Raw genomic sequence first — 13948 nt, forward strand, 5'->3', positions numbered from 1 at the left:
CTTGTAATGTCAAGAGGTTCCTATCAAAACACCAAGGCCTCCCACTAAGTACCTTTTCTTTATCATCTATTTGTTGAAATTCAATTAAGAATTTTTGATCCCCCAATTCTTTGAACCTCACCCATCCATTCAATTTCCATACTTGTGCCATTGTTTTCATAAAAGCTTCATTGTTAAGGCCTTTTTCAGTTAGAACTTTACCAATTATGCAGTGTTTTCCACGGATTCCATACTCCTTTACATGAGGAGCATGAAAGGTTGAACTTTCTTCATTAGTCAATCAAGTCTTTCCCATCTTTTCAACAATTCTTCCTTATCCAACGCCATATCAACTCTGCACTACACTCTTAGCAGGGAGAGACTTAAACCCTTGCATAAGGAAGGGAACCGCCTTGCTTTCTTCGAGAGAAAAAATGACCTCATTGACTGAATGGTTAGTTGAGTTCATAATAGGACCAAATTTCATTATTATTTGAAGAAATACTTCTAAGTTCCCCCTTCATTAGAAACAAAAATCCCTTTCAAACTCATTAAAACAATGTGATACTGATGGAACTAGGATTTTATTAGGATAAAAAGTGATAAATTTTTATCCACTTAGAACATTCTTATTGGATTAGCCATAGTCCAATTTTAGTTCAAATTTAGCTTATATACCCTTAAAAACCCCACATTGGATTAAGCATTGGTTTATAAATTTGACTGAGTTACAATAGCTCAACAAATGCATTTTATATTATTTCTCACTCCTCTTAAATTCGTGGGAAGTGAAACTCTATGATTTCCATCCCGTGCAAAGCATGTCCCCATTCTCTATCACTCCAAAAGCTTCTCTCCATTCTCTCTCTCACTCTCGAAATCCCCCACCCTGAATGAACATTGTCTCTCTCTCTTTCTCTGTCTCACTCTCAAAATCCCTATCCCCGTTCTCTCTCACTCCCGAAGCTGTCCCTCCCCATTACCAACAAAAGCTTCTTCCCATTCTCTCTTTCACTCCCAAACCCTCGCCCTCGCCATCACCCCTAAAGCCCCTCCCAAAACCCCTCACAAAAACTCTCAAGCCCCGTGAAACCCCTACCGAATCGTTCCCCTCTCCCTCTCCTCCTCAACGACAACTCTCTCCCTCAATGACAGCATGCTTGTTAACCATTCGTTGTACTTTATATCTTCTACTAGCTGTCTCATTATTTCTTTCATCTTTTGCTCCTATTCGTTGCATATTAGCATGGTTATTATTGTGAGTTGTAAAATTTCTTGCTTATTTTGATGGTTATTAGCATGATTATTTTTGTGATATGTGATTTGATGGAGATGGGCATGCTGATTTGTTATTTGCATGCTTGTTTCGTTTACCCCAATAGCAAAGGCCTTGATCATAAAAAATGTATCATTTTTAAGGCCTCTGGCTTGGGATTTTCTGGCCTAACAATGAGATGCTTTATAGTTGCTGTTTTGGATGCTTCATGTATTATGTATAATGAGAACAATTATTGTTATAGACACATTATATTCAGTCGATAATTTCTTTATCTCACTATTTTGTTGGAAGTTTCTTATTTCTCATGGGTGTTATAATGTGATACTATTAGAAATAGGGTAGCAGAATGACCATTATCCAAGAACATACCAAGCACACTTAGTTATGAGTTTTCTTTTCTTCTTCATCTTCTTTTTAATCTATGCAAGTTTCTTTTTTCTCATGAGTGTTGTAGTGTGACACTGTGATGCTTCATTTTTATTGAGATCGAAAAAGAGTGATAGGATTATATTTGATCCTGGGATTCATTTGAAGTCATTAAAAATGTAGAATTTTAAGAGAGGCTAGGGATGTTTTTTACAGTGTTAGAGTCACACTGCCAAGAATATTCCTGAAGTATTTCAATTATTTTGTTGAAAGTTTTACCCTGGGATATGATACTTATTTACACCAAGTTTTGATTTGCCAATCATTAACTGTCACATATATATATATATATATGAATCGATATTATATATACTCCATTTTATATAAATAGAGAAATTATCAAATATTCTTTGATGTTGGTATTGAGAGAAAATATTAAATATCTCCATATATAGATCAGTAGAATCCATATAATATTGATCAACACCAAGCTACCAAATGTTGAAAAAAAAAAAAAAAAAAAAAAAAAAAAAAAGACCAACAATTTTTTCATAAACTAAACTAGACATTTTGGTAACTTGAGCTCTAGCATTATGAAAGTACTGACAGCACTCCCTCCCTTAACAAAAATAATTGACATGATCACGTTGTAACTTGAATAGGCATGTATCATACTTAAGCAAATGCTCTTCAAATATTACCTTGCGTAAGTTGTTTTCATACTAAGAGTACATAAAAGCTGGCTGTTAATTATCAGAATATGAGCCAGTCTGTAGTCTCATCTTGTTGTAGTCTCAGGCTTTGATGGGGATCAATATCTTGATCATTGCGTGGTGTCTTTTTTGTACTAATGCTATGAAAATTTCTTTTTCGTTGGAAGAGAGAATGATTTGTGATTTTGACTTGGTAATTCTTGTATGTTGGTTGGATTTAGGTTCTTGGTGCAAGCAAATCAGATGAATCATAGCTATTGAATCAAAGAGTCAGAGAAGATTACAAATTAACTTTAAAGCATTGAATGAAATATATAATACCAAGTGAAATTTGCACAAACACACGTACACCGTGTTCACACTTACAAAACACTACCTAGGATCTAACTCGGTAATCGAAACTTCGTATTGACTCACCGGCTTGCAATCAGTGTCCAGTTTCATTGATGTGGCTAATGGAACCCCATATTGCACAAAACTTGCTGGTTGTGTGGGCAAAGGGAGAGCAATGGAATTGCTATTAAGCAGGAGAACAACTGAAGCCATGTCTAGTCTGTCGGCAACATTTGCTTCAACACATAGCAACCCAATGTGAATACATCGTATCATTTCGCTCAGTGGACCACTCCTCAATGTGAGATCGATGAGATTCACAGCTGTCCCCTCTCTCCAGTTTTTCCAAGCCTAAAGATATACATTAAATCACTCATATGTGTCAAAGAAAATAGTATAGAATATTGCTAATTTTCATTTTAACAAAGAACATGGGTTTAATAATTTATGTATACACTCACATAGCTTAGAAGGTACTCTTTGTTCTCCCCTTCACGGAAAGAAGTAATTTTGTGACCACTTACAATCTCCAGCATCATCACACCAAAACTAAAGACATCTGACTTGATCGAGAATTGCCCAAGCATTGCATATTCCGGTGCCATATATCCACTGCATATGAATATTAATAAACTCAACTTCAATTTGAAGGCAGTAGAGCTTTGATTATTTTTTTCAATTGATTTGATTTCCATCTCTTCATATGCCTTTTTTGATGCAAATAACCAACATAAATCAATCATATAGAAAATACAAAATTGTAGTCATTAGCTCTAGCCTATTTGGATATGTATATATACTTACTAGGTTCCCACAACTCTATTTGTATTGCCTTCAGTTTGATCCAGTACACACATCCTTGCCATGCCAAAATCTAAAATCTTAGGATTCATTTCTATATCTAATAGAATGTTAGCAGCTTTGAGATTACGATGAATAATCCGAAGTCGAGAATCCTCATGAAGGTATAATAACCCTCGAGCAATTCCTTTTATAATTTTATATCGACTCTCCCAATCTAGATTTGCACTCTTCTTGGGATCTACATATGCATGAAATCGTTAGAGTCAAATATTTAAAATTTATCACCTTTTAAGGAAATGAATGAAAATATCTTCATCCCAATGTAAACATAGAATGCAATGGTACCGAATATATATTGATCAAGGCTTCTGTTAGGCACGAACTCATACACAAGAAGTCGTTCATTCCCTTCTAAGAAAAATCCAAGGAGCCTTACTAAATTCCGGTGTTGGAGCTTGGCCACTGATACAACCTCATTCATAAATTCCGAATCTCCTTGTCTAGAGTTTTTTGATAGTCTTTTTACTGCTATATCTTGTCCATTGGAAAGCTTACCCTGAATATGTGAGAGAATAAGGCACAAATAAAATAAGAGTAATGCTACATACAGCCACTTTTGTTTACTCTTTACACATGTGATTGGCTACATCAAATTTTTTTTAATATACAATCAATCACATTAATGGAGTGACACAAAAGTGACTATACATAGAATTTTTGATAAAACAATTCAAATCAATTTTCAAGAGCAAAATACATTGGTTTGACAAATTCTAATAGATTCTTGATAATACTTTTCATCGTCATATTGTTTTCATACCTTATAAACGGGCCCAAATCCTCCTTTTCCAAGCTTATTTGCATCAGAAAAGTCGCCTGTGGCAGCTCTAATAACGTCGAAATCAAATTGCAAGGATTCCACGTTTCCCATTTCATCCATGGCTTCAGAAAAGCAACCACCGGGATGATAAATACTTGAAAGATTTATTAATTTGCTCCATATAAAAGCATACAAGAAGTTATGGCATCTAATTTGATTTGTGGTTTCGTATCTCTAGTAACTAATTAGAGAAATAAGTGGAACCATTTATAAGAAGGAAAAAAAAAAACTTTTATTTATCCTAGCTAGCACCCAGTGTACTTCCCGAAGTGCAAAATGAAAGTCGTGATTTTTCCTAATTAACTGTTATATATAATATATGAAAATAACCTTCAAAATCTAAAAAATAACAAGGAATACATGAACTATGTTGTACTTACTTTCCAAATGGTCCTTGCGCTTCCTCACTCTTAAAAATAAATAAATAATACCGACGACCAGTATGATAACAACAAGAGTGGGCACAACAATGACGATGGCAGTTCGAGTTGTGGTGTTTCTCTTAGTTCCTGCAAAAACCAAAAGCATCGTTGTCTTAGAAAGGCAAGTCAACTAGAAATTAACTTGAAACAGTCAAATTTGTCTCACAAATCACAACTTATCACGTACAAAATGAGAAAGAAATAAGTCATAACTCCAAATTAACAGAAACAAAAAAAGAATAGATACAACTGGACATGATTGATAAGAATTATTATGAAAGAAAATCCCAATTCGAATAAAAAGGATTAACCAATTCCCGTGTCATACTTGTAATCGACAACATCTACGCCGAGCGCAACAAAAATAATTATGGTTTCATCGATGAGGGATATATATGAGGATCATTATTGATGCAAATAGAGAGCACGGTTCCCAAGCGGAAACTACTCCTTAAATCGTGGGGGATGAGGACTTATTCAGCGGCTAGAATCCTTATCAATTCTTATCTATTTATTTCAAATTAACTTTTGTTGCAAAGTTGTTAATTCTTTCCTAAATTATTCCCGTAAGACTCTGTTGCCATATTGGCAATCCCTTCCTAGTTTATTTCCTGATTTATAGCACGTGTAATCCTTTAAATATGGTAGTCATAGAAAAGAAAGTGGTGGCCGAATTTTCTAAGAAGATTTTATAAAATTCCATATCTTACGCCGAATACTACCGACGGGCCTCATTAAGTTTCTCGCTATAAAAGGCGATAGGATGTCCTTCTTGACTGAGTACTCCTCCCACACCTACATGCGATGCGTCACATAAACTTCAAATATTTTGGAAAAATCCAGGAGCTTCTCCCATCTTTGTTTTAATCTCAGTGAATGCGTTATTGGCAAATGCAGTCCACATAAAAAATTTTGACTTCAAACATTCGGTGATGGGGGCCATGATGGTACTGAAGTTCCATATAAAATGCTGATAGAATGTCGCCAACCCATGGAAGCTGCGCACTTCAAAAAAATTGCGAGGAGTAGGCCAACTTTTAATTGCTTGAACCTTGGTAGGATTGGCTTCAACCCCTTGGTCTGAAATAATGAACCCCAGAAAATACACCCGCTTCTTCATAAAAGAGCACTTGCCACGGTTTACATAGAGCTGTTCTCTTTTTAGTGTCTCTAGGACTTGCTGCACATGGTCTAAATGATCCTGCAAACAATGGCTAAAAATCAAAATGTCATCAAAATAGATAGCTACGAATTTTCCCAAGAAAGGCTTGAGTGCTTGCGTCATTACACGCATAAATGTGCTAGGTGCATTGGTTAGTCCGAAAGGCATAACCAACCACTCAAATAAGCCATCTTTTGTTTTGAATGTAGTCTTCCACTCATCTCTGGGACGGATTCGAATTTGATGATACCCACTACGAAGATTAACTTTTGTAAAGATGGATGCTCCACTCAATAGATCTAGCATGCCGTCAAGTAGGGGAATAGGAAATTGGTACTTCACCATTATTTTGTTAATCGCTTGGCTATCGACGCACATCCTCCAAGTATTGTCTTTCTTGGGTGTAAGTAGAACTGGTACGGCGCAAGGGCTAAGACTTTCTCGAATGAATCCACTATCAAGCAACTGCTGAATTTGTCCATTCAGTTCTTCATTTTCGGTGGGGCTCATACGGTAATGTGGTAGATTCGGTAGAGAAGAACCTGGGATTAGATCAATGGCATGTTGCACCTCTAGCAATGGTGGTAGCTGTTTCGGAAACTTATCGGGCATGATTTCTTGGAACTTCTCTAGCATCTTCGTAAATTCGTTGGGGATAATGTCATCATCTTGTTTAGCCTCTCGGTTCACTACCAATTGTGACACCCTGTTTTTATGTGTATTTTCACTGAAGGAATATTTTAATTTAATTAATATAATAGTTCTTTTATTTTAAATTATCGGATTTTAATAAGATTTTAATTGCTGTTGAATTTAAATTGCTGTTTAATTTATTTTAGCTTGTCTTTGGATTTAAAATTAAATAGTTTGTTTTTACTAGTTAATTATTATATTTTAGCTTTACGTTGTGTTTAAAATATTTTCTTAGTTTTATTGCCTTTAAACTTATTTTCGTTGGATCAGTTGTTGGACTCCAGAGGTGAGGATTGGACCTCATTTCTTTTCTTTTCTTTTTCTTTTTTCCTTTTTCCTTTTCTTTTCTTCTTTTCTTTCTTTTCTTCGTTTTTTTCTTCTTCTTTTTCTTCCCGTTTTCCCCCTCTCCCCGTGAGCAGCTCCTCTCTTTTCTCATTTCCGTCGCCGCCACTTTGACCACCCAGTTCTCTGCCGTCTGACCACCGTTTAGTGCACCGCCACCACCATTCTCTTTCCCTTCCACCATAGATCATCTCCACCAATTTTTAGAGCCATCGGACCAGCCGTTAGCCTTCGAGAGCCGCCGGAAGTCGCTGCACCTGCTCTATTTTTGCCCCTGTCGCCGGTTGCTTTCGCAGCCCAGAACCGCCGCTCACCGGTGGCGTGGCCTACACCACCCACCCAGTTTTCTTCCCCTCTCACCAGTGAACATCTCCACCAAGTTTCACCTCCATCCGAGCCACCGTTAGCCACCACGAGCTCCTCCAAGCCATACGGTTTTTCACCGTTTCCGGCGCCGTCGCACCACCTCCGGCCACCATCTCTTCACAGCTTCTTCCCCGACCTCTTGCCGACCTAAACCACCCATTTCCAGCCTCGATCCGTTGTCGGAGCAGCTCTCACGAGCTCAACTCCATTCAGCCCCTTTTTAGCCTTCGACCGCCATTTCCACCACCACCCACGGCCAAAACTCATTTTCCTTAGCTTCATAAATATCTCAAGGTCATTCCCTATCAATCCCGAGCCTTGGTTTGTCCCTGTTCAAAAGTGGGTATTTTACAACCCACGGCCACAGTGTAAATTACACTGTTACGTTGCTTTTCCTCCGCCGTTTGCAACGCCGCGAGCTTTCAAAAAATACCGTATAGCGCTGTAAGTATTTTCCAAACTCTACTTTTAGATTTAAATATATTTTGCTCTTACAATAAATTATTGCTACTGGTTGGTTGATTCCGGACTAAGTCCGAGGAGTTCGGGGGTCGGATGGATTGAGGACGGAGTGCTTGGTTTTGGTTGTTTGTGATTGCTTGATTTATTTGAGCCATGAGGCGTGAGTTGCATTTTGTGTATATGTGCATTTTATTTATTTGAGAAAATCCCGTTTTATTGGCCTAAATGGTTTTTGGGTGCGTGTGTTACACGAGCCCAAGCCGGGATGGGTTATTATCTCGGTGGAGCTCCTCTGGTCACTCGGGAGTGGATAATACTGAGTGACATCCCCTGGGTTGTCACAGGGCGACGACCGGATCGCACGATACGGTAACGCTGTCATGTCGACTCCGTGGTCCCTAGAGTGGCGGGGACTAGAGAATGGCCTGGCCAGGTACGCGCGAGGTGCGAGTCTGGGCATTGCTCGTTTAGATGTCACATGCGTAGTCGTTACCTGCGGTGTGGTACAGAGCCAGGGTATGCAGGTGATCCCTAGGGGAGATCATGGTGCATGCATAACCGGATTGTTTTCATGGTTTTCGGATGTGGGCCATTTTCTGGGAAAATGGAGATGTTGGTTTCCGAGGCTTTTGATCCATTTTCTGGGAAAATGGTGGTTTGGGCCATTATCTGAGATAATGACGAGACTTGGTTTTAAGGATATGTTTTTGTGGGCCAAATGGGTTTTTGGCGTGTGGAAAAATATGATTTTATGGGTTTTGCGCATTGGCACTACTTCACGCATATTGTCTGAGTTCTATATGTTTTTATCTGGTGGTGTTTGGATTTTACTTACCTGCAGCACCATTTTTGGTTCCGTAGATTTTGGTGCAGAGATCGAGGATGAGGAGGAGGAGGCTGAGCCCTAGGACGCGGCTCCGCCAGGGTGCTGAAGTTTATGTTTTGTATTTAGTTTAAAATTATGTTTGTGTCCTGTAATATTTTAATATGTATGTCTTGAACGGCTTTGTATTAAATTAAGAAAAATTCTGGTACTTAGTTATATGACTTTGTTATCCGCTGCGTGTCCCTTCGTGTACATTTGTTGCTTTTGCACACTTTTGGCACACGTCGTTAGGGTGGTGACTCGTGATGTCATCATCCAGACGTCTCGATTTCCCCGTGTCCGTGCGTGGGGATTTGGGGGCGTCGCAGGTGGTATCAGAGCAGTTCGACTCTGGGTAAAACCATATGTCCCATAGGTGGAGTACCAGAAAGTTTATAAGCTTGAGTTAAAATTATTTTATCTATTTAATTTGAATTGTTTTTCTTTAACTTGATTCGATTTTATTTGATTTGAATTTATTTTATTTAATTCCATTTGATTTGGTTTGGTTTGATTTGATGTTATTTGAATTGAAAGTATGTTGTTTTATTTGTTTTAGTTATTCCAATATATGTTATTTTATTTATTTTGTTTTAAATTGTTTTGTTTTGTTTTGTCCGGAGTTAAAAAGTGGGGTTGAGGATTATGCTATGGCAGGAGGACGATACTATCAAAAATGTCGTTGGTAGGAATAAATACTTAGTGTAGTAAGGTTGAATTTTATAGAGGTGGGTTACTTTTATAATATTGTGGCTAGAAGGGAACGACATGGGTTAGGCGATCTCTTGGGAGTAGGAATGTAAGTTGCAACTAAGGAGGGGAGTTAGATTTAAGTCACTTAAGATGGTTGAGGTCTTAGGTTTTGTAGAATTTATATAATGAGGCTATAGAATAGGAGAGTGTAGGTTCAACGAACTTTAAGGATTGGTTTAAGATAATTTTATCTAAGGTTTGAGGCCTTACAGATTTTAGGAAATAAGATTTTGGTAATTAAGGTTTTAGGTTCGACAAGCTTTGGGGGAAATAATTAAATTTCAAGTTTTAAATTTCGCTGATTCGGATGAAAAATTTGGTGGCAATTGAGGTTTTAAAATTTACAAGTTTTAAGGTGAATGTTTTGGATTAAAGCCATCAATCTCGAGGATTTCAGAAAATGATTTATTATCCGTTAATGTATTAGATTTTAAAAGCTTTGGGAGCCGATTGTTCTATTATGGGGTGTAAGCTCATTGATCTTAGAAATTCTAGAAATTATTCTTATTTGATTTAAGGATTTAGAATTGCAGAGTTGAAGGACCAATTTATAATAAGAGTTGAGTTCTTAGTTTTACAGACTTGGGGTGCTAGCTTGATCCACTCTGGAGAGTGATTAGTTTGCAACCATTAAAATGAGGTTGATCAGAGTTTAGTTAATAATATGAAATTTTTCTAGGTACATTTCTTTGAGAATGGAAGGTAATGATTTAGCTCATATACTTCTTTGAGGATTGTAGATATTGACTTAGTTCAGAAAATGACTATTGTTAACTCGAGGTTGTAGTAATCGATTTTAGGAAATGATTTTTGTCGGTTCGGAAGAAATAGATCCGTTGAGGTTTTGGAAGCAATAGTTTAATTGTTGGTATTGAATTCGATTGAAGTTGGGACCTTATGTTCTAGAGACTTTTGGGAACGGATTATTAGCAGGTTTAAGGTCATTTTCAGTACAAAGCTTTAAGCGATAACTATTTGCTGATATTAAGGGTATAAGTTAAGCAGATATATGAATGATTCATGTTGATTTGCGGATATAAGTCCAGATGATGGAAATAGTAGTACTGGATTACTTGTACGTTGGAATGATTATTGGTTTCGGCTAAGGACGTATGAGACTGACACGTGATAGTGGTGAATCGATTGGAGCGTTCAGTCGAAGCGTGTTACTCAATGAAATGTGGGTTGGCAATAATCGTTATAGCTCGAGGTTATAGTGACAAGTTTTAGGATTGATTCATACCGAGTTGAGGATAATAGATGATGCAGGTTTTGGGACATGAAATTTTGTTTATTTTGAGGATAAGGTACAGATGTTGGAAATGGAAGTGATGGATCACTTATACGTTAGAATGATTATTGATCTTAGCTAAAGGTACATGAGATCCATTTATAGTGGTGGTGAGGGTGTATGGATTTCGGAGAGTACAAATCCTAGTCTCTTTTTGGCTTGAGAGAAGTGGCTTTGGTGAGTACTGAAGTGGATTAGATGTGATAGTATTAAATTCAATAGATTTTAACTTCAAGTTCTTAGTGAGTTGATCGGAGTGTACAGTTGAAGTGGGTTACTAATTGGAGTGATGGTTGGCATTTATTGTTGAGACTATCTTCAAGAATTAATTGTGACTTGAGGTCACACAAGAATTTAAATTTTGAGGCTATACTTTCCTTTGGAGTTTGAGTGTCCAATTGGGAGAATTATATACATTTTATTTAACTTGAAGAGAGATTGTTGAGTCGCCATGTGTAGTGGATAATAAAATCTTGAAAGTGGAAGTTTGAGAATCAACGGTGATTAGCCTAAACAGGTACGTAAGGTAATAAGCAGTAAAAGTTAGGAGGGTAGTGCCATAGTTTTGATGGATTGGAGCTTTGAATAGCATGGCCTATCTTGAGATTTAATTTTGTATGCAATTGAAGGAAATAGTCATGCTAATATTAGGGTTATGAGAATAGAAGTAGGTAAGTGAGTTTATAAGAAGGGTTTATTAAGGTTATCGTGAATTTAATCGTGGTTCGTAGTGAATTTAGTTATCTCTAAATTAGACGATATTCAGAATTTAGGTGATGATCTTGAAAGTGTAAGTTGTTAGGTAGGAGTTATAGGTGCTTTATTAGTTGGTCGGGACGGATTCGATGAGATTGGCGTATTTTGAGATAATGATACTTGTTTTTAATTTGGAAGGTTGCAATTGATTGATATCGTCTTCTTTGTTGATGATCATGGGTGTCGTTGCGGAATTTTGATTTAGTTAAGGTAGCTAGAGATAATTGAGGAAATAGGAGTGATAGTTCATGATTAGGTGTGCTGATTTTGAGTAATTAGTGATGACTTAAAATTTCGAGAAGGTGCTTGTAATTGGAGAGTAATATTTTGTTTGGGCGAATTATGTTTATTGATGGTTTATTTTGGAAGTGACTATTAGGTTACCAAGATATAGTATACAATGAAAGTTTCGATGATATAGCATGAAGGTTGATTGAGGTTAATACAATTCATTCTAAGAAGTAATAATTTTTAGAATTTTCTTGGGTGTGGTTTTGAAGTTCTTGACGATATGGTGATTCCGGTTTACGTGGCTGCTTTAGGAGTTCTAGACGTGATGCGTCGCTGGGAGACTAGTACGAATATGATGGATTTGCTTTAGGAGTATAATTAGAGAGATCTTTAATCATACTTGTGTGGAAATGGCAGATGGTATGATTTTCTCAAATATACTCTGAGTTGCGTAGTGTATCCTACTTGGCGCTGATATTGATCTCACAAATTTCGAGGACGAAATTTATTTTAAGGGGGGAGGATCTGACACCCCGTTTTTATGTGTATTTTCACTGAAGGAATATTTTAATTTAATTAATATAATAGTTCTTTTATTTTAAATTATCAGATTTTAATTAGATTTTAATTGCTGTTGAATTTAAATTGCTGTTTAATTTATTTTAGCTTGTCTTTGGATTTAAAATTAAATAGTTTGTTTTTACTAGTTAATTATTATATTTTAGCTTTACGTTGTGTTTAAAATATTTTCTTAATTTTATTGCTTTTAAACTTATTTTCGTTGGATTAGTTGTTGGACTCCAGAGGTGAGGATTGGACCTCATTTCTTTTTTTTTTCTTTTTCTTTTTCCCTTTTTCCTTTTCTTTTCTTCTTTTCTTTCTTTTCTTCTTTTTTTTTTTTCTTCTTCTTTTTCTTCCCGTTTTCCCCCTCTCCCCGTGTGCAGCTCCTCTCTTTTCTCATTCCCGTCGTCGCCACTTTGACTACCCAGTTCTCCGCCGTCCGGCCACCGTTTAGTGCACCGCCATCACCATTCTCTTCCCCTTCCACCAGAGATCATCTCCACCAATTTTTAGAGCCATCGGACCAGCCGTTAGCCTTCGAGAGCCGTCGGAAGTCGCTGCACCTGCTCTGTTTTTACCCCTGTCGCCGGTTGCTTTCGCAGCCCAGAACCGCCGCTCGCCGGCGGCGTGGCCTACACCACCCACCCAGTTTTCTTCCCCTCTCACCAGTGAACATCCCCACCAAGTTTCGCCTCCATCCGAGCCACCGTTAGTCACCACGAGCTCCTCCAAGCCATACGATTTTTCACCGTTTCCGGAGCCGTCGCACCACCTCCGGCCACCATCTCTTCACAGCTTCTTCCCCTACCTCTTGCCGACCTAAACCACCCATTTCCGGCCTCGATCCGTTGTCGGAGCAGCTCCCACGACCTCAACTCCGTTCAGCCCATTTTTGGCCTTCGACCGCCATTTCCACCACCACCCACGGCCAAAACTCATTTCCCTTAACTTCATAAATATCTCAAGGCCATTCCCTATCAATCCCGAGCCTTGGTTTGTCCCCGTTCAAAAGTGGGTATTTTACAACCCACGACCACAGTGTAAATTACACTGTTACGTTGCTTTTCCTCCGCCGTTTTCAACGCCGCGAGCTTTCAAAAAATACTGTATAGCGTTGTAAGTATTTTCCAAACTCTACTTTTAGATTTAAATATATTTTGTTCTTACAATAAATTATTGCTGCTGGTTGGTTGATTCCGGACTAAGTCCGAGGAGTTCGGGGGTCGGATGAATTGAGGACGGAGTGCTTGGTTTTGGTTGTTTGTGATTGCTTGATTTATTTGAGCCATGAGGCGTGAGTTGCATTTTGTGTATATGTGCATTTTATTTATTTGAGAAAATCCCGTTTTATTGGCCTAAATGGTTTTTGGGTGCGTGTGTTACACGAGCCCAAGCCGGGATGGGTTATTATCTCGGTGGAGCTCCTCTGGTCACTCGGGAGTGGATAATACTGAGTGACATCCCCTGGGTGGTCGCAGGGCGACGACCAGATTGCACGATACGATAACGCTGTCATGTCGACCCCGTGGTCCCTAGAGTGGCAGGGACTAGAGGATAGCCTGGCCAGGTACGCGCGAGGCGCGAGTCTGGGCATCGCTCGTTTAGGTGTTACATGCGTAGTCGTTACCTGCGGTGTGACACAGAGCCAGGGTATGCAGGTGATCCTTAGGGGAGATCATGGTGCATGCAT

At 38.2% G+C, this 13948-nt stretch overlaps 1 protein-coding gene across 2 annotated transcripts in view; it reads right to left on the bottom strand.

Annotated features, from left to right (window-relative positions):
* Positions 1 to 2562: 2562 nt before the first annotated feature.
* Positions 2563 to 13948, bottom strand: part of LOC122275232 (putative receptor-like protein kinase At4g00960) — a 30142-nt gene continuing 18756 nt past the window's right edge. For both annotated transcript variants that reach the window (XM_043084214.1, XM_043084213.1), the window contains 6 exons: positions 4735 to 4863; positions 4295 to 4416; positions 3820 to 4030; positions 3475 to 3712; positions 3132 to 3282; positions 2563 to 3021 (listed from right to left, as the gene is read on the bottom strand). In XM_043084214.1, the coding sequence (XP_042940148.1) occupies positions 2710 to 3021; positions 3132 to 3282; positions 3475 to 3712; positions 3820 to 4030; positions 4295 to 4416; positions 4735 to 4863 (1163 nt within the window). In that variant the 3' untranslated portion in view covers positions 2563 to 2709. The remainder of the gene's footprint in view (positions 3022 to 3131; positions 3283 to 3474; positions 3713 to 3819; positions 4031 to 4294; positions 4417 to 4734; positions 4864 to 13948) is intronic.

The sequence above is a fragment of the Carya illinoinensis genome, chromosome 9 (assembly GCF_018687715.1).
Source record: "Carya illinoinensis cultivar Pawnee chromosome 9, C.illinoinensisPawnee_v1, whole genome shotgun sequence".
NCBI lineage: Eukaryota > Viridiplantae > Streptophyta > Magnoliopsida > Fagales > Juglandaceae > Carya > Carya illinoinensis.